The following is a 26998-nucleotide window of genomic DNA, read 5'->3' on the forward strand; positions in this document are numbered from 1 at the left end:
TACTTAATAAAACTGATGTAATGAAATTATAGCTATATAGTTGTTTTAAAAGTACTTTAGGGTCTTAGCTGTCATTATCTCATCTATTGATAAGCACGTTTTCTTTCTTTTCTTTAGGTATCCCAAAGGCATTCATGTTGAGACTTTAGAAACTGAAAAGGTAACCCCAAGGCTTATCCAGGGCCAACATTAAATGCACTGAACCAGTGCCATAGTAATCAAATACAAAGTGCAGTCAGATCAGGAAGTTGAAAATCAGAGTTGACTCCCATACGCATGAGCTGGGCGACATTGGACAAGTCATTTCCCCGCTGCCAGCCTCAGTTTCCTCATTTGTAAATCCACTCATGAGCATGGTGATGATGAGCTCTACTGTCTCACGGCTTTTTAAAAAGTAGTGGATGGAACTGAACTTTGTAAACTTGAGAGCATGCAAATGTTAGTACGTGTTCTCATCATCACAGAAAGCTGGTATGCATGGTACTCCTGGAGTAATTGCTTCTTGTTACATGGGCCACTAAAATTAGGTTTTAGAATCTGGGGCATAAGCATGCTGTCATCATGTATTCCCAGAGAGCAGTGATAGAACCGAAATGGGTAATGGTGGGCTGATGGTGGGTTCCTTTGACGGAACTATAGAATTTTAGAATTTATTTCATTTCTGTAACAGTTGATATCTGGCTGTCCTTTTTATAATGCAGAGTGAGAACTTTTCCTACCGTGTCTGATAAATGTTGTCCACGTTCCATTGCCAAGAATGTGTTGTCCAAAATGCCTGTTTAGTTTTTAAAGATGGAACTCCACCCTTTGCTTGGTTTTAAGTATGTATGGAATGTTATGATAGGAATAGTAGTAGTGGTGGTCAGACAGATGGAAATGGTGCGGAGACAAAAATATACATGTGAAATAAACTCAGTATTTAAAAAAAAAAAAAAGAATTTGGTTCTTGTTCTTAAGTGAGATGTATAATTAAGAGATTATGTATTAAATCTTGCTAGAAGATAAATCTCAAACTTTGACACAGGAGATTTTGTGGTGTTTGATTGATCCAGAATGCAGTGTGAGAAAGAAGATGCTAGTTACCCGACAAGTTACTGGAAAATCCAGGATTTTTCTCTTATGTTAATAAGATACAATACAGAAATTTTTTAAATTGAGGTAGGGTTGACTTACAGTATTAGTTTTAGGTATATAATATAATGATTTAAATTTATATGGGTTACATAGAATTTTTATTTTAAAACCAACTATTTTGAAATCCATGTTCAAGTACAACATCTTAGTGTCCATTATGGAGTGTCTTACTCTCACAGTCTCTTGATATTTATAATTGACTCTGTTGGGGTGAATTAATAAATCATAGGAAAATGTCATGGAAACATGGAGATGAGTTCTAGTTTGTAAAGCAACAACTCAACTTTGGTGGCATTTCAAGATACTTTGAATGTGTTTTTCCCCTGAAAGACTGTGCACTGATAAAAAATTATAACTTCTAATGGTGGCAGAACCTGAATTTCAAGAGGGTGAGGCGGGTCGGGTAGCTTCCAGAAAATTGAATATCTGCCTTATGTCTTTTAGAAAGAGCGATACATTGTTATCAGCAAAGTAGATGAAGAAGAACGCAGAAGAGAGCAGCAGAAACACGCTAAGGAACAGGTGACTGAACTACACTCATTTCCTTTGGGTGAGAAATGCCAAGAGAATTGTAGAGCTTTTGTTAGATTCAATTTAGTGAATCATTTTCTACCATAGAAGAGTTGAATTCATAGCAAAACCTGAAAGAGAATGAGGGTAGGTATTTAGATGTAGCCAGCAAAGTGAGGGTGGCATTGTGGTGGACTGTCTTCACCTCCGTGAAGCCATCTCAGAGCAAGAGTTAGTGGCTATCATTCAGACTTTGTGTCACTGAGCATCTCAGCCCATTAAGTGATCTCACCGTGGCTAAATTCAGGCCCGGTTAACTAGTTTTCCTAAAACAAAGTTGAGACGATATGGGCCTACAGATGCATGCTCATAGTTAACGTTGGAACCTCACTCTAGTTGTCCTCTGGAGAATGGTTTCGAGCAGGAAGACTAGTTAAGCTGAAGAGTAACCAGCTAAGAGACACCAGTGGCCTTAAACAGGAGAAAGTGAAGTGGAAGTGTTAAATGGTCTTTCATGTCCAACTCTTTGCGACCTGATGGACTGTAGCCCACCAGGTTCCTCTGTCCATGGAATTCTCCAGGCAAGAATACTGGAGTGGGTTGCCATGCCCTCCTCTAGAGGGGCTTAGCTTTGAGAACAGGTTTTTTTTTTTTTTTCTTTTAAAAAAAATATTGTCTTAAAAAATTTAATTCTGGTAAAATATGTAACATGAAATTTACCATCTTTGCCATTTTGAAGTGTTCAGTTCTGTACTGTTAAGTACATTCACATTGTCCTACAACCATCACCACCATCCATCTCCAGACTATTTTTATCCTGCAAAATTGAAACGCTATACCCATTAACTAGTAACTTCCCACTCCTCCCATCCCCCAGCCTCTGGTACCCACCGGTCTACCTTCTGTCTGTGAATTTGACTCCTCTCAATGCCTCACATAAGTGGAATTGGATAGTATTTGTCTTTCTGTTACTGGCTTTGTTCATTTAGCGTAATGGCATTTTGGGTTCATCTTTATTGTAGCATGCATCACAATTTCCTTTCTTTTTGAAGTCTGAATAATATTCTATATACCACATTATGTTTGTCCATTTACCTGTTTATGGACTCTTGTGTTGCTTCTGTCTTTCGGTTCTTGTGACTAATGCTGCTCTGAACATGGTTGTCAAGGACTCTCTTGAGTCCTTGCTTTCAATTCTTTGGGGCATATACCCAGGAGTGGAATTGCTGGATCATATGATAATTCTATTTTTAATTTTTTGAGGGACTACCATGCTATTTCCCACGTGACTGTACCACTTTTCATTCCCACCAACAAAGTACAAGTGTTCCAATTTCTCCACAAAACCACCAGTGCTTTTCAGACTCAAGAGTAGTTTAAGGAGGTAAACAATTTCAGTGAGGGTGAAGTGGGAGAGCAGGGGGCTTGCAGGTTCCTGGGAATTAAACTGGACCTAGTGAATTTTTTTTGTTTTAATTTAAATTTTTGACCATGCCACACAGCATGCAGGATCTTAGTTCCCTGACCAGGAGTAGAACCCATGCCCGTTGCAATGGAAGCACAGTCTTAACCCCTGGACCAGGGACATCCCAGGAGAAGAGTCATTAAGTAATTTAGCTGTGAAGAGATAAGGAGAAGGAGAATGGTTCTCTAGAGTTTAGAGTTAAGGAAGGGATTTCAAGATAGGAAAGAAATTGAGTCTGTTTAAGCACCGTCATGAAGAAGACAGGAGAGAAGAAGCTGAGTGGGAATGCGTCTCAGTGTGATGCTATAAAAATTTTGTAAAAATGCATTTGACCAGGAAAAAAGACAGCGGGGTGGTGGGGGGGGGCTTCCCTGGGGGCTCAGTTAGTAAAGAATCCTTCTGTAGCGCAGGAGGATCCTTGGGTTGGGACAATCCCCTAGAGAAGAGAATGGCAACCCACTCCAGTATTCAGTATTCTTGCCTGGAGAATTCCATGGACAGAGGAGCCTGGTGGGCTACAGTTCATGGGGTCAAAAAGAGTCTGACACGACTGAGCAACTAAGCACTCACTCAGGAAAAAAAAAAAATCAGAGAATTCTTGATTAACAGATGGTCTGAGTGGTTCTCCTCAGAATGGAATGCAGTATTGATTTGGCCAGCAGGTGGCAGCTTTTAAAAGTCCCTGTTTATAAGACAACTTCTCGTTTAGTCCTTAAGTTGTATCAGACTCTGCAACCCTATGGACTGTAGCCCACCAGGTTCCTCTGTCCATGGGATTACCCAGGCAAGAATACTGGAATGGGTTGCCATTTCTTCCTCTAGGGGATCTTTCTGACCCAGGGATTGAACCCATGTCTCCTGCATTGGCAGATGGATTCTTTACTGCTGAGCCACCAGGAAGCCCCTCAAGGCAGCTTGAGGGATATGGAAATTTCAACAGTTGATTGGAAGTGATGGGTATACCCTAGCACTGTTATCTTAGTAACTAGTGAATAGTTTGCCACTTGCTCAGCCCTCTCTCTGAAACAGAAAAATGGTACATGCAGAAATCATTTCCAACACACTTGTTTGGGGGTGATGGACTCAAAGCAAACAAAAGTCATCTAACTGGATATAAAATTTCAGTCTCTGGTTTTTTTTTTTTTTTTTTTTTGCTTAGATTCAATAAAGAACTCATTCAAATAAGGAACATATATATTTCAATAGTTGGTGTTTTGTTTTGTTTTTAAATTAGGAAGAACTGAATGATGCCGTGGGATTTTCTAGAGTCATTCATGCCATTGCTAATTCGGTAAGTGAAACACACTTTGTAATTAATTTCCTGGACATAACATTTACTGTGAAATGCCAAGTTATCATTGCAAATCCATCATCTGGTCACATTGATGTTAGAATGTTTTCCTGGTCTGGAGGGAGAAGTTAGAACTTCATAAAGATAGCTTGTTGTCATAATGTGCTCAGTGTGACATTGTAATTGCTGAATTACATCCAAACCATTTTTTCAGAAAGCATTTCTATTAAAATGCAGAAGAGGATTATACTGTGATGGCCTTATGTGGCTCCATGAAACTGATATTTATTATTCTCAAAACCAACAAGAAGCAGAATAGCAAACTAAAGAATATGAGGAGAAATAATCCAGTGTTTGAAACCTTGTATTCCTTCATTAAAAGAAATCTAGAGGATAAAAATAATTGTGTTGAATTCTTCCACTTAATTGAATCTTGTATCTTTGTTTTTAAAATAATCTTATTTATTTATTTATTTTGGCTGTGCTGGGTCTTTGTTGCCGTGAGGGCTTTTCTCTAGTTTCAGCGAATAGGGGCTACTCTCTAGTTGCGATGCGCGGGCGTCTCATTGCGGTGACTTCTCTTGTTGTGGAGCACAGGCTCCAGACCACGTGGGCCTCAGTAGACATGGCACATGGGCTCAGTAGTTGTGTCTCCTGGGCTCTAGAGCACAGGCTTGATGGTTGTGGCACACGGGCTTAGTTGCTCCCCAGCATGTGGGATCTTCCCGGGCCAGGGATTGAACCTGTGTCTCCTGTATTGGCAGGCAGATTCTTTACCACTACCCCAGAGAAGCCCTGAATTAATTATATCTTGATAACATTTGATGCATTTAAAAAATGTGTCAACTGTTTATGTAAATGTGCTGGAGGATTCTGTGATAGATATAGTAGATATTTTCCCTTGTTTCTTACATCCTTTAAGAAAAGAAGCACACCCATCTTGCAGAGAGAAACTGGGTCTTGCTGCTGGTTGTTCTGTTGAGTTACCCATCCAAGTCACACTGCTTGCCTGATGCTAAACTTCCTGGAGTCCGAGACTTCCTTGTCCTTGAGTAGCTGGCCTAGGGAGAAGGATTTGTCTCCCTGGAGGAGTCATCTTGTCCCTTAAATGCTGAGCCCTGCATCGGGGAAGCTTGAGGGCAGTGCTTCAGGAGTCCGTGGTTGTCTCAACAGTAGGTGCAGCCTTGTCACACAGGAGCACTTTTGGGGAGGCAGCCACTGGCCCTGGGAAGGGGTAAACAGAACTTAGACCTTGAGAGAGAGAAGGGCTGGCTCCTCAGGAGCTCTTTCAAGTAAATGATATTACTGGAACAGAATAGAACCAGGGATGAGCCTGGAGAAAAACAAAGGTGTGGGTCTCTTGAGAAGTAGCCAAAAAGCTAGTTTAGAACTCAACATTTCAAAAAACTAAGATCATGGCATCTGGTCCCATCACTTCATGGCAAATAGATGGGGAAACAATGGAAACAATGACAGACTTTTTCTTGGGCTCCAAAATCACTACAGGTGGTGACTGCAGCCATGAAATTAAAAGACACTTGCTCCTTGAAAGAAATGCTGTGACAAACCTAGATAGCGTATTAAAAAGCAGAGACATCACTTTGCCAACAAAGATCCATATAGTCAAAGTTACGGTTTTTCTAGTAGTCATGTATGGATGTGAGAGTTGGACCGTAAAAAACGCTGAGCACTGAAGAATTGATGCTTTTGAACTGTGGTGTTGGAGAGAAGACTCTTGTGAGTGCCTTGGACTGCAAGGAGATCAAAGCAGTCAGTCCTAAACTAAAGGAAATCAGTCCTGAATATTCAGGGTCTGAAAAGACCCTGATGCTGGGAAAGATTTAAGGCAGAAGGAGAAGAGGGTGACAGAGGATGAGATGGTCAGATGGCATCACTGATTCAATGGACATTAACTTGGGTAAACTCCACAAGATGGTGGGGGACAGGGAAGCCTGATGTGCTGCAGTCCAAAGAGTCAGGATATGACTGATCAACAGCAACAAGATTGTGTGTATCCAGAGAAGCAGAGAGGGCTTCCCTGGTGGCTCAGTGGTGAAGAATCTGCCTGTAATGCAAAAGTCTTGGGTTTGATCCCTGGATTAGAAAGATCTCTTGGAGAAGGGAATGGCAACCCACTCCAGTATTCTTGCCTGGTATATTCCATGGACAGAGGAGCCTGGTGGGCTACAGTCTATGAGGCCACAAAGAGTTGGACATGACCGAGAGGCACACACACCCACACAGAAGTAGAGGGGAGTTTCTGGTTGTGTTTGCTTACATTATACACACTTAACCAGCCGTTTTCAGAGCAGTGGTGGATTGACTGAAGCTGTCCCTGAAACAGATGTGGGGCAGCAGTTGGCTTTGAGCTCCCATAACCAGCATGATGGTTTAGGGGGCTTTTCCAAGATGGGGGCATTTGTTTGCCTTGTACAAACAATTCAGATCCTTGAGCCAGCTGTGCCTCTATTTTTCCTCTCTGTGGTCCCTCTTCTGCAGAGTGATTCATGGCAAGTTGTGGACCATTCGTAGTGCGTGTCACAGAGCATACCGTGATAAAAATTTAGCCCTGTTTATTAGTGATCCAGACATTTAAAATTTAAGTCACATACTTTACAACTACTAACATAGTTGAGCTCTGTATAGCCAGTGAACAAGTAAACACTCTGTATTAGACCAGATTCTTTCCCCGTCATTCTTAGTAAGGAATCTGTTTTCTCTAGTTTTAAAAAAAATTCGTATTAATTTTTCACCCACAGAAAAACTGGTAGAGGATTTCTATACGCCCGTCACCTGGCGACACCTGATGTTACTGTCTTGTATAACCACACAGTTGCAAAACCATGAAATTAGCCTTGGTACAATATTATGAGCTAACTTGAATTTAACCTGTTTTTCCTCTAAGTCCTTTTTCTATTGATGGTTCTATCTAGGATCCCACATTGAGTTTACTTGTTATTTCTCCTTACTCTTCTGCAGTCTGTAGTTTACTTTGTCTTTTATAACCTTGATGTTTTTAAAGAGTATTGATTGATTGTAATTGTGTCAGGTGTCCCTTGGTTTGGATTTGTTTGATCTTTTCTCACGTAGGATTGAAGACACAGTTTTGGCAGGCAGACCACAGAAATGATGGTTCATGACGTTGACCCCCATCACTCAGTTCAGGTGGTGTCTGCTGGGTCTATGCACTGTAGAGTTACTGTTTTCCCTTTTGTAGTTAATAAATATATTGGGGGCGATATTTTGAGATGCTGAAAACCCTGTTTTTTCTTGAGCTTTTGCCAGTGACAGCATCTGTCGGTGGATCTTGCCTGCAGCCGTCATTACTGTGGTATTCTAGTGGCGAGTTTGTGTTTCCCTCTTTCTCCATTTGTTTCTGGAAATCTTCTAGAAGAGCCGCCCCTGCTCCCCTTCTGTTAATCCTTTTTTTTTTTTTTTTTGGACTCAGAGAAACTTATTTCATTCTACATATCTTTAAACAATTTGTTTATTTGGCTGCAGCAGGTCTTAGTTGCAGCGTGCAGGCTCTCTAGTTGTGGCACACAGGCTTAGTAGTTGGGGCTTGCGGGATGAGTTGCTCCAAGGCATGTAGGATCTTAGTTCCCTGATTAGAGATCGAACTGACATCCCCTGCAGTAGAAGGTGGATCCTTAACCACTTGACCACCAGGGAAGTCCCCATTGTATAGATTTATCTCTTAATTTAAAAACATTATTTATTTATTTATTTGTTTCTGGCTGTGCTGTCTTCATTGCCGCCTGTGGGCTTTAGTTGCAGTGGAGCAGGGGCTACTTTTCTCTGGTTGCGGTGCACGGCTTCCCGGTGCAGTGGCTTCTCTTGTTGTGGAGCATGGGCCCTAGAGATGCAGGCTTCTGACGCTGTGGCACACGGGGTAGCTGCCCCATAGCCTGTGGGGTCTTCCTGGACCAGCGATCGAACCGTGTCCCCTGCATTGACAGGTGGATTCCTAAGCCCTGGACCATGAGGGAGGTCCCTCTACAGATTTTAATCTAGTGTTCTTATCATTTATTTTGTTGCTCGGATGGTACCACATGGGCCATTGGTGCTTCTTCAGGCTGGCTCGCCTGTAACAAGCCCCTTCCTTTTCTGAGCACCTCCTTACTTTCTGACGTCACAAGATATTCCACACTCATCTTGTATCTTCCTTTCCTCAGCTCTAGAATCAATGACTTCTCCAAGGAGCCCGGGTTCCTTTTAGAAACCAAGTTCTGGTGCTGGGCTGCTGTGGTGTTACTACTACTAGTTCCCCTCCCTGCACAGAGCTGAGAATGATACATGTGTGTGGCCACGCATGTTTACACACGTTGATATTTCCGTGTCTGACTTACATGCATATTTTAAAAAATGAATTTATACTGATACACGACAGATTCTAGTCCAGTACCACAGGGTTTACTTTTAACCTACTCTCTCTTCTTTGTAACTTTTTTCCCTCCAACACTGGGAATTGCAGTTCTTGTTATCTGCTGTGTTGATGTTACTTCTGTTCTTCCCAGCCACCTTCAGTATGGTCGAGGGCTTCATTTATAATACAGTTAGGTTTATCTTTTAGGGCTTCCATTTTGGGTTTCTTCCTTCTCTGTGGTTTCGATCAATACTTGGTATCTTAGCACTGTGTAGATATTCAGAATGAGAGGATAGCTCATCTGTTGGATTTGGGAGATTTTGTATAGAATTATTTATTTCAGAGGATTATGCTTACCTTTGTGAGTCAAGGAGTATTGCTCTGAAGGTCCACTGGGACATAGAGAAAAGCTCCAGATGCTTTATGTTAAAAATGCTGTCACCTGGCTAGCTAAATCTAAATTGATGTTCCATTTTTGCAGTTTAATTTTTATCAAAATGGACTAATTTATTGCACATATATTGTACCTCGTTGGTTGAAGAGCAGTGAATTTCATTGGAAACAATATTTCGAAACAAGCCCTGTGGAATTTGGCATACATGATGAAGGAAATGGAAACATTCTATTTAATAAAGTTACTTATTTTTTACCTTCTAGCATTGTTATAAGTGTGTCTTTTGAAAATAAGTGAGTTGTTTTGAAGAATACATTTCTGAAATAGATATTTGGAGTTTGTTCACAAATTATTTGACAGTTCAAGGTATCTAGCATTTTCAGTTACATTTTTGAGCTCTTTAATAAAAATTTTGCTACTTCTGATTCTTGTGTTAGTAAAAATTTTACTACTTCTGATTCTTTTGGGTAGAAAATGAATAAAATCAGAGAAAAAGATCAATGAAATCAAAGTCATTTGGAGCTTTTACTTTGCATTCTGGATTTTACACCAGAAGAGGAATGAAGCCAGCCCAAATTTCTTTATTTGCATATCTTTATACATTTTTTTTCCCCTTAGTGTCAAAAAGTAAGTTTAGTACAAAATCCTCATGGAACCAAGCCATACATTTCAAGATACTTAGCATTTTCTGTTTTTTTGAGCTCTTCAATAAAAAGCCCTGATAAAATTTTGCACCAAGGAGTCTTTCCTAACCTTGACTTTTTTCAGGGGAAGCTTGTCATTGGACACAACATGCTCTTGGATGTCATGCACACGTTCATCAGTTCTACTGCCCTCTGCCCGTGGTGAGTGACCTGTCAGCCTGTGTTAAAAATTCTCATCTTCAATACTGAGAAAGTGTTCTTTGTGGGGTGCCGTTCCCTTGTCTGCACCTGTCCCCGAGGGACAGTCTCCTGCACTTGGTTGAATGTTTTTGAAGAGATTTTAAAGGATCTTCGGACATCTGCCATTGCTGGAGCGAGGTTAAACATTTGTTTCGTCTTGATGCCGGAGGTTTGTTTGCTCAGTTAGTGCTGAGCAGGGGTTGCTGAGCCGCAGATGTGGTCTCCGGGTTTGATACTGCTAACGTGAGCCACAGCAGGGCGCTGAAGCAGGGGTGGCTGGGGTAGGGGTGGGGGGCGGGGGTGGGTGGTGGTGCTAGAGGTCTGTAGACTGGGTCAGGTTGTGTAAAAGTCTTGGTTGCTTCTTGCAAGGTAACCCTTAGATTCTCTGTGGACCGTGGTGTTTTGGGACTCTTGGAGCCGTGCGGTCTCAGGGCATCAAAGCACAGAGTCCGGGAGAAGGGCTTCTCTCTGTCTCCTCCTCTTCGCTCCCTGACTGCCTAGGGCCTCATCTTACTGCTGCTCATCACTGCAGTGCCTTGCCTTCATTTACTCCCCCTGTTTTCTGTCCTTCAGTGACCTCACCCGCCTTCTAGAACTTCAGTTGGAGACACCGACATCTTCCTCTCCAGCTGGCATCTCTCCTCAGATCCGGTCACAGTTTACGCTGACCCCGCACGTCTCTACCTGGGTAGCTTTCAGAATGAGTGGGGTTTAAAATTCATGTGTCGCAAACAGGGTGTGCAACTTAACGTAACCTTTCTCTCCTTCTGTCTCCAAACCCGTTCTTCCTCCTGATTGCTTTACTGTAAATGATACCCAGTCACCAACATGGTTTTTAACATCCGTTTTGGCTCTTCCTCTGTCCCCCAGATCTGGCCAGTTAGAAAATCCTGGCAGTTTTGTCTCCAGGCTGTCTCTCACATCTGGATTCTTTCCATTTCAAGTAGCAAGTAGCCTTATTCCTCATCTGAAGATGGCAAACTCCAGGCAGGATTCCCTGCCTCACTTTAACCTTCAGCCCATCCTTTAAACAGAGGTTGGCAAACTTTTTCTATAAAGGGTCAGATAGTCAAATATTTGGGGCTTTCCGGGCTGCCTAGTCTTTGTCAGGACTCTTAAGATGGTCATTGTCACCTGAAAACTGCTGTAGAATGCAGTGTGTCAACAAATGGGTATGACTTTGTCCCAGAAAAATTTTATTTAAAAATAGGTGATAGGCCAGATTTGGCCTGCAGACCGTGGTTTCCAGCCTCTGCTTTAAACTATCATACCGCCAGATTTTTTTTTTAATTGGAAGATAATTGCTTTTCAATATTGTGTTGGTTTCTGCCATACAACAACTCGAATCAGCTATAATTATATATATATCCCCTCCCTCTTGAGCTCTCTTCCCTCCCCCGACCCTATCCCTCTAGGTCATCACAGAGCACCAGGCTGGGCTCCCTGTGTTACACAGCAGCTTCCCACTAGCTAGCTGTTTTGCGCATGGTGGTGTATATATGTCAGCGCTACCCAATTCATCCTACCCTCTGCTTCCCCCGCCCTGTCCGCAAGTCCATTCTCTACTGCTGTGTCTGCGTATACCACCAGATTCACCTTTTATGGCTTCTGGATTGGATGATACCTACTTTAGAGTTCAGTGTCGTTTATACATCTGCAAAGCCTCAGTTACTTCACGTTTCTCACAATGCGTCGTTCCTTCAGCATCTTGATTACTTTTCTTTGGAAAATTCCAACACTGAGTACCGCAGGTCTATTGGGAAGCCTGTTCCTATTTCTGCAGCCTTAAGATTGTCGTTGCTTTTCATAAAAACTGCATCACCCTCAGGGACTCAAAGGCATCATAGTTGTGAGCCTCAAAACAAACATGATGGGTGTGAATTTGCATTGTGTAAATCTAAAGGGCTAATGTTAATTTCAGAGCTGTCACTCCTTATTGACTGAATAGTAGTAGCCTTTCTCACGGCTTTTTGACCTTCAGAGCAGTGAAGTTATCTGTAAGGAAAGTGTATTTAATGCTGTGTTTATAGGTGTTTCAGACACCAAACAGAGCTTGGCTTGTAACAGGCATTAAGTACTGATTTAACAAATGAGTGTCTTCCAACTGTGTCAGCTTTGTAATCTCCTGATGTATGGCTCTGTCCACATCACTGACCCTGAGTTAAATTCTGAGTTAATCCCATGTTCTTTGTTTTTCTATACAGTTGATTCTTTTTAGCCTGGCATTATCAAGCCTTCTGTGATCTGGCCCAACCTTCTTGTGTAGTCTGGACCCGTTTTTGTCCTTCCTCCCAGCCAGACTGGCTCATTTTTCAACCCCCAGAAAACGTGTGCTTTTGCATGTCTGTAATTTTTGGTATATGAAATCCTTCAACTTGAATTTCCTCTGGCTTTTCTCAGTGTTTGCTATTTACGGCTTTACCCATCTTACCCAGGTCCAGTGTGTGCCTCTTTGGGTGTACACCTTTTCCCTGCTTGCTGCCTTGCCCAAGAGTGATCTTTCCTTTCTCTGAACTGCCAGAGAACCGTGTACCTCTTCTGTTGCATAAATGTTGCCTTTACATCTTATTCCACTTTTCTCTCTAAGTGATTCCCTCCTTGGACAGGGAGTGTGACCTTTTTATTATCTGTGTCTAAATGCCTAGCATAGCCTTTGTATGTAAGGACTAAATAAATGTTATCTTGCATGTAGCTAGTTTTCAATCAAATTCTACTGGAAAGAGAATATGACTTATTGCAAAGTAGAAGGTGGGTTAGGGTAAGTGGTTTTTTTTTTTTTTTAAATCATCTGGTTACATGCTTTATTTTTTTATTTTTTTTAATTTTTTTATTAGTTGGAGGCTAATTACTTCACAACATTTCAGTGGGTTTTGTCATACATTGATATGAATCAGCCATAGATTTACACTTATTCCCCATCCCGATCCCCCCTCCCACCTCCCTCTTCACCCGACTCCTCTGGGTCTTCCCAGTGCACCAGGCCCGAGCACTTGTCTCATGCATCCCACCTGGGCTGGTGATCTGTTTCACCATAGATAGTATACATGCTGTTCTTTTGAAACATCCCACCCTCACATTCTCCCACAGAGTTCAAAAGTCTGTTCTGTATTTCTGTGTCTCTTTTTCTGTTTTGCATATAGGGTTATCATTACCATCTTTCTAAATTCCATATATATGTGTTAGTATGCTGTAATGTTCTTTATCTTTCTGGCTTACTTCACTCTGTATAATGGGCTCCAGTTTCATCCATCTCATTAGGACTGATTCAAATGAATTCTTTTTGACAGCTGAGTAATATTCCATGGTGTATATGTACCACAGCTTCCTTATCCATTCATCTGCTGATGGGCATCTAGGTTGCTTCCATGTCCTGGCTATTATAAACAGTGCTGCGATGAACATTGGGGTGCACGTGTCTCTTTCAGATCTGGTTTCCTCAGTGTGTATGCCCAGAAGTGGGATTGCTGGGTCATATGGCAGTTCTATTTCCAGTTTTTTAAGGAATCTCCACACTGTTTTCCATAGTGGCTGTACTAGTTTGCATTCCCACCAACAGTGTAAGAGGGTTCCCTTTTCTCCACACCCTCTCCAGCATTTATTGCTTGTAGACTTTTGGATAGCAGCCATCCTGACTGGCGTGTAATGGTACCTCATTGTGGTTTTGATTTGCATTTCTCTGATAATGAGTGATGTTGAGCATCTTTTCATGTGTTTGTTAGCCATCTGTATGTCTTCTTTGGAGAAATGTCTGTTTAGTTCTTTGGCCCATTTTTTGATTGGGTCATTTATTTTTCTGGAATTGAGCTGCAGGAGTTGCTTGTATATTTTTGAGATTAATCCTTTGTCTGTTTCTTCATTTGCTATTATTTTCTCCCAATCTGACGGCTGTCTTTTCACCTTACTTATAGTTTCCTTTGTAGTGCAAAAGCTTTTAAGTTTCATTAGATCCCATTTGTTTAGTTTTGCTTTTATTTCCAATATTCTGGGAGGTGGGTCATAGAGGATCTTGCTGTGATTTATGTCGGAGAGTGTTTTGCCTATGTTCTCCTCTAGGAGTTTTATAGTTTCTGGTCTTACATTTAGATCTTTAATCCATTTTGAGTTTATTTTTGTGTATGGTGTTAGAAAGTGTTCTAGTTTCATTCTTTTACAAGTGGTTGACCAGTTTTCCCAGCACCACTTGTTAAAGAGGTTGTCTTTTTTCCATTGTATATCCTTGCCTCCTTTGTCAAAGATAAGGTGTCCATAGGTTCGTGGATTTATCTCTGGGCTTTCTATTCTGTTCCATTGATCTATATTTCTGTCTTTGTGCCAGTACCATACTGTCTTGATGACTGTGGCTTTGTAGTAGAGTCTGAAGTCAGGCAGGTTGATTCCTCCAGTTCCATTCTTCTTTCTCAAGATTACTTTGGCTATTCGAGGTTTTTTGTATTTCCATACAAATTGTGAAATTCTTTGTCTAGTTCTGTGAAAAATACCGTTGGTAGCTTGATAGGGATTGCATTGAATCTATAGATTGCTTTGGGTAGAATAGCCATTTTGACAATATTGATTCTTCCAATCCATGAACACGGTATGTTTCTCCATCTGTTTGTGTCCTCTTTGATTTCTTTCATCAGTGTTTTATAGTTTTCTATGTATAGGTCTTTTGTTTCTTTAGGTAGATATACTCCTAAGTATTTTATTCTTTTTGTTGCAATGGTGAATGGTATTGTTTCCTTAATTTCTCTTTCTGTTTTTTCATTGTTAGTATATAGGAATGCAAGGGATTTCTGTGTGTTAATTTTATATCCTGCAACTTTACTATATTCATTGATTAGCTCTAGTAATTTTCTGGTAGAGTCTTTAGGGTTTTCTATGTAGAGGATCATGTCATCTGCAAACAGTGAGAGTTTCACTTCTTCTTTTCCTATCTGGATTCCTTTTACTTCTTTTTCTGCTCTGATTGCTGTGGCCAAAACTTCCAACACTATGTTGAACAGTAGTGGTGACAGTGGGCACCCTTGTCTTGTTCCTGATTTCAGGGGGAATGCTTTCAATTTTTCACCATTGAGGGTGATGCTTGCTGTGGGTTTGTCATATATGGCTTTTATAATGTTGAGGTATGTTCCTTCTATTCCTGCTTTTTGGAGAGTTTTAATCATAAATGAGTGTTGAATTTTGTCAAAGGCTTTCTCTGCATCTATTGAGATAATCATATGGTTTTTATCTTTCAATTTGTTAATGTGGTGTATTACGTTGATTGATTTGCGGATATTGAAGAATCCTTGCATTCCTGGGATAAAGCCCACTTGGTCGTGGTGTATGATTTTTTTAATATGTTGTTGGATTCTGTTTGCTAGAATTTTGTTAAGGATTTTTGCATCTATGTTCATCAGTGATATTGGCCTGTAGTTTTCTTTTTTTGTGGCATCTTTGTCTGGTTTTGGAATTAGGGTGATGGTGGCCTCATAGAATGAGTTTGGAAGTTTACCTTCTTCTGCAATTTTCTGGAAGAGTTTGAGTAAGATAGGTGTTAGCTCTTCTCTAAATTTTTGGTAGAATTCAGCTGTGAAGCCATCTGGTCCTGGGCTTTTGTTTGCTGGAAGATTTTTGATTACACTTTCGATTTCCTTGCCTGTGATGGGTCTGTTAAGATCTTCTATTTCTTCCTGGTTCAGTTTTGGAAAGTTATACTTTTCTAAGAATTTGTCCATTTCATCCAAGTTGTCCATTTTATTGGCATAGAGCTGCTGGTAGTAGTCTCTTATGATCCTTTGTATTTCAGTGTTGTCTGTTGTGATCTCTCCATTTTCATTTCTAATTTTGTTAATTTGGTTCTTCTCTCTTTGTTTCTTAATGAGTCTTGCTAATGGTTTGTCAATTTTGTTTATTTTTTCAAAAAACCAGCTTTTAGCTTTGTTGATTTTTGCTATGGTCTCTTTAGTTTCTTTTGCATTTATTTCTGCCCTGATTTTTAAGATTTCTTTCCTTCTGCTAACCCTGGGGTTCTTCATTTCTTCCTTCTCTAATTGCTTTAGGTGTAGAGTTAGGTTATTTATTTGGCTTTTTTCTTGTTTCTTGATGTAAGCCTGTAATGCTATGAACTTTCCCCTTAGCACTGCTTTTACAGTGTCCCATAGGTTTTGGGTTGTTGTGTTTTCATTTTCATTCATTTCTATACATATTTTGATTTCTTTTTTGATTTCTTCTATGATTTGTTGGTTATTCAGAAGTGTGTTATTTAGCCTCCATGTGTTTGAATTTTTAACAATTTTTTTCCTGTAATTGAGATCTAATCTTACTGCACTGTGGTCAGAAAAGATGACTGGAATGATTTCAATTTTTTTGAATTTTCCAAGACCAGATTTATGGCCCAGGATGTGATCTATTCTGGAGAAGGTTCCGTGTGCACTTGAGAAAAAGGTGAAGTTGATTGTTTTGGGGTGAAATGTCCTATAGATATCAATTAGGTCTAGCTGGTCCATTGTGTCATTTAAAGTTTGTGTTTCCTTGTTAATTTTCTGTGTAGTTGATCTATCCATAGTTGTGAGTGGGGTATTAAAGTCTCCCACTATTATTGTGTTACTATTAATTTCCTCTTTCATACTCGTTAGTGTTTGCCGTACATATTGCGGTGCTCCTATGTTGGGTGCATATATATTTATAATTGTTATATCTTCTTCTTGGATTGATCCTTTGATCATTATGTAGTGTCCTTCTTTGTCTCTTTTCACAGCTTTTATTTGAAAGTCTATTTTATCTGATATGAGTATTGCGACTCCTGCTTTCTTTTGGTCTCCGTTTGCATGAAATATTTTTTTCCAGCCCTTCACTTTTAGTCTGTATGTGTCTCTTGTTTTGAGGTGGGTCTCTTGTAGACAGCATATATAGGGGTCTTGTTTTTGTATCCATTCAGCCAATCTTTGTCTTTTGGTTGGGGCATTCAACCCATTTACATTTAAGGTAATTATTGATAGGTGTGGTCCCGTTGCCATTTACTTTGTTGTTTTGGGTTCACGTTTATACAACCTTTCTGCATTTCCTGTCTAGAGAAGATCCTTTAGCATTTGTTGAAGAGCTGGTTTGGTAGTGCTGAATTCTCTCAGCTTTTGCTTATCTGTAAAGCTTTTGAGTTCTCCTTCATATCTGAATGAGATCCTTGCTGGATACAGTAATCTAGGTTGTAGGTTATTCTCTTTCATTACTTTCAGGACGTCCTGCCATTCCCTTCTGGCCTGGAGGGTTTCTATTGATAGATCAGCTGTTATCCTTATGGGAATCCCTTTGTGTGTTATTTGTTGTTTTTCCCTTGCTGCTTTTAATATTTGTTCTTTGTGTTTGATCTTTGTTAGTTTGATTAATATGTGTCTTGGGGTGTTTCGCCTTGGGTTTATCCTGTTTGGAACTCTCTGGGTTTCTTGGACTTGGGTGGCTATTTCCTTCCCCATTTTAGGGAAGTTTTCAGCTATTATCTCCTCGAGTATTTTCTCATGGCCTTTCTTTTTGTCTTCTTCTTCTGGAACTCCTATGATTCGAATGTTGGGGCGTTTCACATTGTCCCAGAGGTCCCTGAGGTTGTCCTCATTTCTTTTGATCCTTTTTTCTTTTTTCCTCTCTGCTTCATTTATTTCCACCATTTTATCTTCTATCTCACTTATCCTATCTTCTGCCTCCGTTATTCTACTCTTGGTTCCCTCCAAAGTGTTTTTGATCTCATTCATTGCATTATTCATTTTTAATTGACTCTTTTTTATTTCTTCTAGGTCTTTATTAAACAATTCTTGTATCTTTTCAATCTTTGTTTCCAAGCTATTTATCTGTAACTCCATTTTGTTTTCAAGATTTTGGATCATTTTTATTATCATTATTCTAAATTCTTTTTCAGGTAGATTCCCTATCTCCTCCTCTTTTGTTTGACTTGGTGGGCATTTTTCTTGTTCCTTTACCTGTTGGGTATTTCTTTGCCTTTTCATCTTGTTTAGATTGCTGTGTCTGGAGTGGACTTTCTGTATTCTGGAGGTCTGTGGTTCCTTTTTATTGTGGAGGATTTACCCAGTGGGTGGGGTTGGACGTTTGGCTTGTCAAGGTTTCCTGGTTAGGGAAGCTTGCGTCAGTGTACTGGTGCGTGGAACTTGATTTCTTCTCTTTGGAGAGCAATGGAGTGCCCAGTAATGAGTTTTGAGTTGGGTCTATGTGTTAGGTGTGACCTTGGGTAGCCTGTATGTTGACATTCAGGGCTATGTTCCTGTGTTGCTGGAGAATTTGCGTGGTATGTCTTGCTCTAAAACTTATTGGCTCTTGGGTGGTGGTTGGTTTCAGTGTAGGTATGGAGGCTTTTGGACGGTCACTTATCACTTAAAGTTCCATGTAGTCAGGAGTTTTCTGGTGTTCTCAGGTTTTGGGCTTAAGTTTCCTGCCTCTGGATTTCAGTTTTATTCTTCCTGTAGTCTCAGGACTTCTCCAACTATACAGCTCTGATAATTAAACTTCTAGGTTAATGGCGAAAAGATTCTCCCCCGTTAGGGACACCCAGAGAGGTTCACAGAGTTACATGAACAGGAGAAAAGGGAGGAGGGAGATAGAGATGAGTAGGAGGAGAAAAAGGGGGACTCAAGAGGAGAGAGACAGATCTACGCAGCTGTCTGTTCCCAGAGTGTTCTCGTATCTCAGACACCTACAAGGATTCACAGAATTGGATGGGGAAGAGAAGGGGAAAAGAGGAAATAGAGGTGTTCTGAGGTAGAAAACAGAGAGTCAAGATTGGGAGGGAATAATCTTCGGTTTAAAGATAGGGCTTCTCTTTTTTTTTTTTTGTAAGGTTATAGTGTAGTGAAGATGAAAATGAAGAGTAGTAGAGGAGTACTAGAGGACTTTAAAAGAAATAAGAGAAAAAGAAAAATAGAAAATAGAAGAGAAAAAGGAAAGAAAAAAAAAAGAAAAAAGAGAAGAAAAAGAAAAAAAAAAAAAAGAAAGAAAAAAAAAATTTTTTTTTTCCCCTAATTAAAAAAATCGTAAAAATCTATGAAAATGAAAGTTAAGGAGTAATGGGGGAGTAATAGGGAATTTTAAAGGAAAATAAAAGAGAAAAAATAAAAAAGAAAAATATAAAAAGAAAAAAAAATTTTTTTTTTTTCCTTACTTAGAAAAAACAGAAAAATAAAAAAAAAAGTAAAAATATGTCTAGGAATTTCTCTGGAGCTGTTGCGGTCAGTGTGGGTTCGGCTCAGTTTCAGATAGCTCCTCGTTCCAGCTTGCACTTCTCGATATCTACAGGGCCCTTCCGGTGAAGTCGGTGTTTTCTTCAGGGATTTTAATCTGTTGCACCAGTCCCTTCTGAAGCGGTTCCCTTTGTTTATTTGGCTTCTGTTTGCCGGTCTCTTCAGAGGCTCATTTCCGCCCTGACACAGGCGGCCGGAGGCGGACTCTTATTCAGGTAGCTAGTTCCGTTGCGCTGCTGGGAGGGGCTGACGCTGCGGGGCGGGGCTGGCGCTGCGGGGCGGGGCTGACGCTGCGGGGAGGGGCTGGCCCTGCGGGGGCGGGGCTGACGCTGCGGGGAGGGGCTGGCCCTGCGGGGGCGGGCTGGCGCTGCCGGAAGGGGCTGACGCTGCTTTCTCCGTCTGCGCTGCTCAGGCTCCCGGCTGTTCTATATGGAGCGCGCCCCGCGCTGCGCGAGGTTCCAGCCCTCGGGTGTTACACAAAAGCGCGGAAGGAAAAGCTGCGCCTGCTCTCTGTGCCTTCCCCGTCAGAGCGGTCCAGGCAGCCAGGGGCTTGGTGGGCGCGCTATCCCCAGGTGTGGCGCACCCACTCCCTTCCGCGGACCCAGTCTCAGTTTCCGCTGGCGCCAGGCGGGTGCGCGCGCCTTCCGCCCTCCGCGTCCCCAGCCCCAGTCCCCGCCCCGCGCCGGTCGGGTGCCTGCGCCCTGTGTCTCGCCGCGACCTTCCCCTCCCCCCTGCCTCCTGCCTCCGGCGGGGCTGGGCCGGTCCGCAGCCTGCGAGCTCTTCTCGGGACTTTCCCCGTCCCTTTGTTCTGCGAACGGCCGGCAGTGTGTTCCGGCCGGTCAATTTTCTCTCTCTCCTTTGGTCTCCCACAGTTCAAGTTGGCACCTCACAGAAGCTCCCCCCGATTGTCCTCAGGGCACTCAGGCCCGGACCCTAGCCCAAGCAAGGCCGCCTAAGACTCCCTTCCCGGGACGGGTCTCCGTCCTTAGCTCTTTTGTCTCACTTTTTATCTTTTATATTTTGTCCTACCTCCTTTCGAAGACAATGGTCTGCTTTTCTGGGCGCCTGATGACCTCAGCTAGCGATCAGAAGTTGTTTTGTGAAGTTTGCTCTGCATTCGGTTATTCTTTTGATGAATTTGTAGGAGAGAAAGTGGTCTCCCGGTCCTACTCCTCCGCCATCTTGGCTCCTCCCCCCGGTAAGTGGTTTTATCCCTTGCTTTATTACTAAGGCCCGAGTATGTTATATAACTTCTTTGTGTTCTGTCATTGTCAGAAGGAGAAAATGGTTTTCTTCCATCCACCTTTGGAAGAAGTGATGACAGGAAAGGAACAAGCCTAATTAAAATGATAGAACTTTTACATACACTGTTACCAATGTTGTATTTAAAAGTGCACTAAAGAATCTATATTTGGGGGCAGGTTTTTAGGGGAAGAGTCTTTTCTTAAAAGTCTTGCTACTTCATTCAGCATGACCTTTTAGAAGGCATTGGTCTACCTTGCTATATGCTGACCCTGGAACTGGCCATAATTCTAATTTTTTTCTTGCTTGTGAGACTTTCTAAACTGAGAGATTACACTCTTTATTGTCTTTTTGTTTGACTTAGCACTGAAACCGCTTATTCGTGTATTGTTCATTAATTTAACGATAGCCATTGAAAAGCTGGTAAATACTTCAAGCTAGCTAAATACAGACTGTATTTACAGGCTCGAAAAGCTAATGGGAAATGGCAGTTTCCTGTGAAGCATGAATAACGCTGAAGAGAACTGTAGTCACAGTGGGTCAGGAGTATGAGTAGGCAGTGCAGTATGGCAATTATGTATATAAATAAGTTAATTCAAAATGAGAGCAATCTCATTCCAGCTCTAGACTTCCTGATCAAATAAACTTGGGAAATGAATTGCCTAATTTAGGCATTTGCTATTGGTGCCACTTAAGCAATTTTCCAAGTAGTTAAAGTAAGAATCATGTGTATTGGAAAGTCTCTGTTTTAGTGGCCATTTTAACCAATATTTCAGTGGTGTTTCCATTAAAAGTATGATCCAATTTACAGTATGTCCATTTCCTGCATGAACCACTTTATTTTTTTAAGAATTTTATTGAAGTACAGTTGATTTGTAGTGTGTTCATTTCTGCTGTACAGCGAAGTGACTCAGTTAAACATAAATATTCCTTTTCACATTCTTGTCCATTATGCTTTATCACAAGATACTGTGAACCATTTTATTTAAATAACTCTACATGTCTCACTTTACGGTGAGTTGTGTAAGAGAAGTATTACTGATAGTTTTCTACATATAATAGAAACCCTTTTCCCGAACTCTTCTGTTTCAGCCATAAAATGCTCACATATCTATTTTGTTTATGCAGAATTTTAGTATCAGGTCATATGATTCCCAATCAGTGAGGAATTGCCCAAATTTTTAGATATTAGTGAGAAATGGGCCTGACAGTTTAGCTTCAGGGGCCTGTGTTGGTATCATGGTTTGAGAAGAGAACCATGGGACTTGAAATATTTGTTTTAAATATTGCAAATATACCAGTAAAATCATAACAGGTCACGTTCTTGTTTTTTAGGACTTAAATGAATTTAAGGAGGTGACAACATGTGTTTTCCCCAGGTAAGCTTTCCTTGAGGATTTGCCTTTGGTTTAAAACAGCCATCTGGGCATCCATAATTACACAAAGGTATACAGTAATTTATTAAAACCATTAGATCATGGTCACAATTCAGTTTTCATAAGCTGGAAAATGGCTTAATAGCTCCACCTTGCTGATGGTTTGCTTTTACAAATGTTGATGATGTTTGTTGTTAAAATGTAAAAATCAGAATTTGACCCAAGGATGAAAATGGACAGCAGCTGCTTTTTTTCTCATCCTGCCTCCCACTGTCTGAGGGACCTGTGAGGTCTGCTTGAGTTGGCGCTTACCTGCCTTGTCTGTTGGGTGAACCTTGTCACAGTGAAGCATCCAGTTGAGGGTATTCAGTTGAGTATTGAAGACGGTTGAATATATAGTTGGATAGAGTTGGATATGTTGAGAGTAGTATTCTGTCATCGGTCAAAAACTGTCTGGCTAGAGAACTCCTTTTTCTCAACTTTGTCAGTGCCTTAGCCTGTTGGTGTTGTCCATGGTTAGTATGGTGTGTTCTGATAGATCCCACGTCAGCCGCATGGAGCCCTCAGAGCAAGAGTCTGTATCCGAGGACCTGTCTGCAGAGGACTTGGAGCAGTTGCTCTTTCAGCCAGACTGTTTCTGCCCAATTATCTGCAGTTACTCATATTTATGTGAGAGGAAATAGTATTTTCATACGAGTGTGTGTGTGTGTGTCTCTTTTTTTTCTATTGCAATCTCTGAAGCAGAGTAGTGAGAAATAACAGTTGTGTGAGACTGCAAATGCAGGTTTTGACCCTCTAGGATACTATATGGTACAGATCTGGATAGTGGTAGGAGAGGATGAGAGCTTGGGAGCATCAGCCCTGCAGCAGTGTTTGAGCCACGTGCAAACACATGAGGATGTTTGACTTACCCCGATGTCAGTGTGAGCCCGCGCCCTCTGGAACTTCTGTTCCAGAAGTGGCTGTGGGCTTCCCCGCAGCCTTGTGATGAAGTGCCCGGATGAGGGGACCTCATCCACAGTCCGACGTGGTGGAGATGCAGATGACTGATGTGCCTAATGCCCCCGTCCACTATTACTCATTGGAGTAAAGTACATTTTGAACATTGCTGTCCATTGTTTACCTTTTTAAAAAATTCTTCTGTTTTTAGGCTCTTGGATACAAAATTGATGGCCAGCACACAACCTTTTAAGGTATTTTAAAAATCAGAATTATTATTGATAAATTACAGTTTGAAATTTTCCAGATTGCTGCTTACAGCTTTAGAATTCTGGTCAATTAATGAATGTCATTTTCCAATACACCTTCCCCTTAACCACCTTTTGTTCTCTGAAAAAACAAAAAAGATAAAAAAGAAATTGAGGAAAAGACTAGAAATAAATACATCAAATGTCAATAGCAGTTGTCTTTGGGTAGTGGAATTGTGAGGGTTTTTTCCTTCTGAATGTAAATTTTTAATGTTAAAACATATAATGAATTTTTGAATAGATTACAGATGCATACACTCTTTCCTTTTCCTTATTTTACATATTTTGGGTATATAGTCTAATCAAGAGAATTCAGGTAAAAATATAATCATTTGCTTCTTTCTGAAGTGACTTTATATGGCTGAGTGAAATGAATGCCAGAACAGTATAGCTTTCTGGCCAAAGGTCTGTAGATACTTAACACATCTATAAAAACTTTTCATGTGGCTGTACTTTCCATATGGTGGAAATTAAACTTGTGGTTTCTCTCTTATATTGAGAAGAAGGACTCCTGTGTTTCTTTAAAGAACACAAGGGGGCAGTACTAGGTACTTTTTTTTTTTTTTTTTGGTCCTGATTGTTCATGAATCTCTAGTAAATGTTGCTCTGAGACGATGACAGCTCCTCCCTGTGTTTCCTGGTTTGCAGGATATCATTAACAACACATCCCTTGCAGAATTGGAAAAGCGGTTAAAAGAGACACCTTTCAACCCTCCTAAAGTTGGTAAGAATATAAATGATCGTAGAAAGCTCCACACTCTCAATGATAATTATGGATGTCTATTATGGAAGAAAGGTAAAACTATTCTAGAAACTAAATAAATTGTACATTTATAAATTTTGGCTGAATTAACTTGCTCATACCCTTGGTTGAGTTGCTGTTTTCTAAATAAAGATGGTCTTCTAATCCTAACTCTACCTTGCACGGGTAGGATTGGGTAGCCTGTTTATTAAGAAGTTTAGCAATGGCATCTTCAGGACTTTTTGTTTCTTAATCTTGGAATTGTCCCCAGACTTTATGGGTCTTCCTTTTGGTTTAAGCGAAGACAAAGAGCTGGTGATTAATTGTCAGGGGTAGAGTGAAAATATACTTTTTGTCTCAGGAAAGCCCAAGAACTGGGTTTACAGATGAGGAAGGAGGGGGCTTCACCTCTGCCTCCTTCAGAGGTAGCTTAGGCACTGGACAGCAGTGGTGAGGAAAACCAGAGAAGGGAGGGACGTTTCTCCGGGGTGGAAATGTTTGCCCTATCTGGCCATGGTTCCACCCATGTGTTTTGGTGAAACTTCCAGGTGTTAGTTACTTCCTTGGTTCCTGTTGATCTTAGTCATGCTGCTGGTATTGTAATTAACATCCCATTAGATGTAGCCTGCAGCTTCCTGAGAAATTGATAACAGGGCTAATGGCTCAGAAATTGACAATGGAAGGTACTAAAGCAGCCAGGAATACAGTTATTTGCTTCCCTTTCTGGAATAGTCCAAAAAAGGAATTAAGAAAAGGGTGGGGGGAGAAAACCTAGACCTTTCCTCTAATAATATAATGGGCAGTATAATGGAAATAATTGATTTTGGAAATAAGTGTCTCAGCTGGTAGTAGAATAGAGGCCATGACTTAGTTGGCTATCACATTAAAAGAGTTTTTTTTTTTAAGCTTAAAATCTAATATTCGATACTTACTGAGGTTAAAGAATTCTTGCTTAAAGAGCATTGTATTGATATAAAAACAATTATAGCTTTTTCATTGTTAATTTCCACTCATGCTTTTGATTCTGTTGTAACATTTTTGATACTCACTTACAAAATGGTTCTAGGAAATAACTATTTATGAATTACCGTTTTATCCCGTTATTTCTACATAATATTCCAGTAAGGAGAGTTTAGTCTAAAGCAGGTTCAGCAAACCTCATTCTCTCAGCATCTGTGAATATCATTGTGACCAGAGAGGCATGTCATAAAACTGTCTCTCCCATGAAGATGTGCCGTGTTTGCACGGGCAGCATTACAGCAAATTCTGATCTGGTTTTGGACTTGGTTGTGCTTTCCATCTTTGTATCTGTGAGCTCGGAGACATAGTGAAGGACACTATTGACTTGAACTGCCAACCTTGATGGGAATCTTTGGCTTTTGGGGAGGGTGAGCTGGAGTATTGTCAGATAACAATTACAGAGTGTTTACCATGTACCAAACGTGGCATGAGAGCTTTACTTAAGTGAGCTCATTTGATCCTCACAAAAGCCTCACAAGGGGGCTCTGATTGTCATTGCCCTTCTACCATGGTAGAGGCCCGGAGGGGGCAACGTGTCCCAAGATCACACAGCAGCTAAGTGATAGAGCAGAGATTCAAACTCAGACGGTGGACGCTGGGGGCCATGCTCTTAGCCATTGCTCTGAGGTCCCCAGCCTCCAGGATCTAATGCCTGATGACCTGGGGTGGTGCTGATTTAATAATAATAGAAATAAAGTGCACAATAAATGTAACATGCCTGAATCATCCCCAAACCACCTTCACCCCCATGGAAAATTTGTCTTTCACAAAACTGGTCCCTGGTGCCAAAAAGATTGGGGACAACTGCTCTGAAATACCCCTTGCGTCCCAATCAGAGGAGGAGTCATGGTCACAAGAGTGAGTTATGCATGGTTGTAAATAGCATCCAACAGCATGCAGTTGGGAGGCCTGGGGCTGAGTCTTTGATAATGTAACCAAGACACTTCTCTAGTCCAGACCAAAGCCCTCATTTTCAGTGACTCTGTTATCTCAAGGTCTTGTGTGGAGAGAATTAAGAAGGAGATAGCTTTCTTTCTGCTTATTTAGGGTGTTTCTGCCGCACAGACATCTGGGTTTGGCAGGGCAGCATGCTTACCAGTCTTCATGATTTGTGATGACCTTGGGAAGACTGTGTTTTCTTTTTTCTCTTTAGAAAGTGCAGAAGGCTTTCCGAGTTACGACACGGCTTCTGAGCAGCTCCACGAGGCTGGCTATGATGCTTATATTACAGGACTGTGTTTCATCTCCATGGCCAACTACCTAGGTACACGCTGTACCTGCCTCTGTCAACACACCATGGTCCGGAGGGGACTCTTCCCTGTCTACCCTTTCCCTGGGATCCACTCAACCAATAGAAAGTGGGAGGGTTTTGAGGGAGGAGGGGGAGGGGGCTGGGTGGGGGTTGGGGAGTGCACAGGAGGAACCATCAAATGCTTACCTGGGGTTGTGGTACTCGGTCCACATGAGCACTTATTTTACCCTTGCGGAACCGTACTGTTGATTTCAAGATATTTTTTTCCTTTTTCTTTTCAAGATATTTTTTTCAGGCTTTGTCTCCTTGACTGTTTGTGATACTCTGTTTCTTTTCTTCATTAGGTTCTTTTCTTGGTCCTCCAAAGAGTCATGTATCTGCCAGATCAAAACTCATCGAACCTTTTTTTAACAAGTAAGTAATCAGAGTCCCAGGGCCCCAGCCTCCTCTCTTGGTGGAAAAGCCCAGTATCTGGGATGTTGGTGAGGGGTGACTGGGAGCTCTTGGGCATTTTTAGATAAGATATTCCTCATCTCTGGTGACTCAGATGTTTTTTGAAAAATAGAAGTTGACCTTTTCAAAAAGAATGTATTCAATATATTGGCTAAAAAAAATTAGAAAACATTATGAAAGGTAGCACATCTCTTCCAAGACAAAGGACTGATGGCTTCAGAGTTTAAATGTCCCACGAGGGAGACTCTGTGTATGTGATTATTCTTCATGCTTACATTATTACCTAACTAAATAACGTCCTTTCTGTGAAGATGTTGGTTACACAAATGACTTCTGAGATAACCTGTGGAGCAGTTTTGATGGTCATTGCATCCCAAACCCTCATCTGAATGGATCCGGTGAAGTTGCACCTTCACCGTCGG

General features: G+C 41.1%; 2 protein-coding genes across 2 annotated transcripts in view; one reads left to right on the top strand and one right to left on the bottom strand.

The window, feature by feature from the left end:
* The window catches only part of LOC122432858 (poly(A)-specific ribonuclease PARN-like), an 853726-nt gene that overhangs the window by 85518 nt on the left and 741210 nt on the right, over nucleotides 1-26998 (top strand). The window contains 10 exon segments of the mRNA XM_043455121.1: nucleotides 118-160; nucleotides 1579-1656; nucleotides 4344-4400; nucleotides 9929-9974; nucleotides 9977-10005; nucleotides 21822-21865; nucleotides 23013-23055; nucleotides 23758-23833; nucleotides 26025-26135; nucleotides 26468-26537. Of these exon segments, the coding sequence (XP_043311056.1) occupies nucleotides 118-160; nucleotides 1579-1656; nucleotides 4344-4400; nucleotides 9929-9974; nucleotides 9977-10005; nucleotides 21822-21865; nucleotides 23013-23055; nucleotides 23758-23833; nucleotides 26025-26135; nucleotides 26468-26537 (597 nt within the window).
* Nucleotides 1-26998, bottom strand: part of LOC122432870 (cyclin-Y-like protein 1) — a 127782-nt gene that overhangs the window by 19555 nt on the left and 81229 nt on the right. The window lies entirely within an intron of this gene.

The sequence above is a fragment of the Cervus canadensis genome, chromosome 32 (genome assembly GCF_019320065.1).
Source record: "Cervus canadensis isolate Bull #8, Minnesota chromosome 32, ASM1932006v1, whole genome shotgun sequence".
Taxonomy (NCBI): domain Eukaryota; kingdom Metazoa; phylum Chordata; class Mammalia; order Artiodactyla; family Cervidae; genus Cervus; species Cervus canadensis.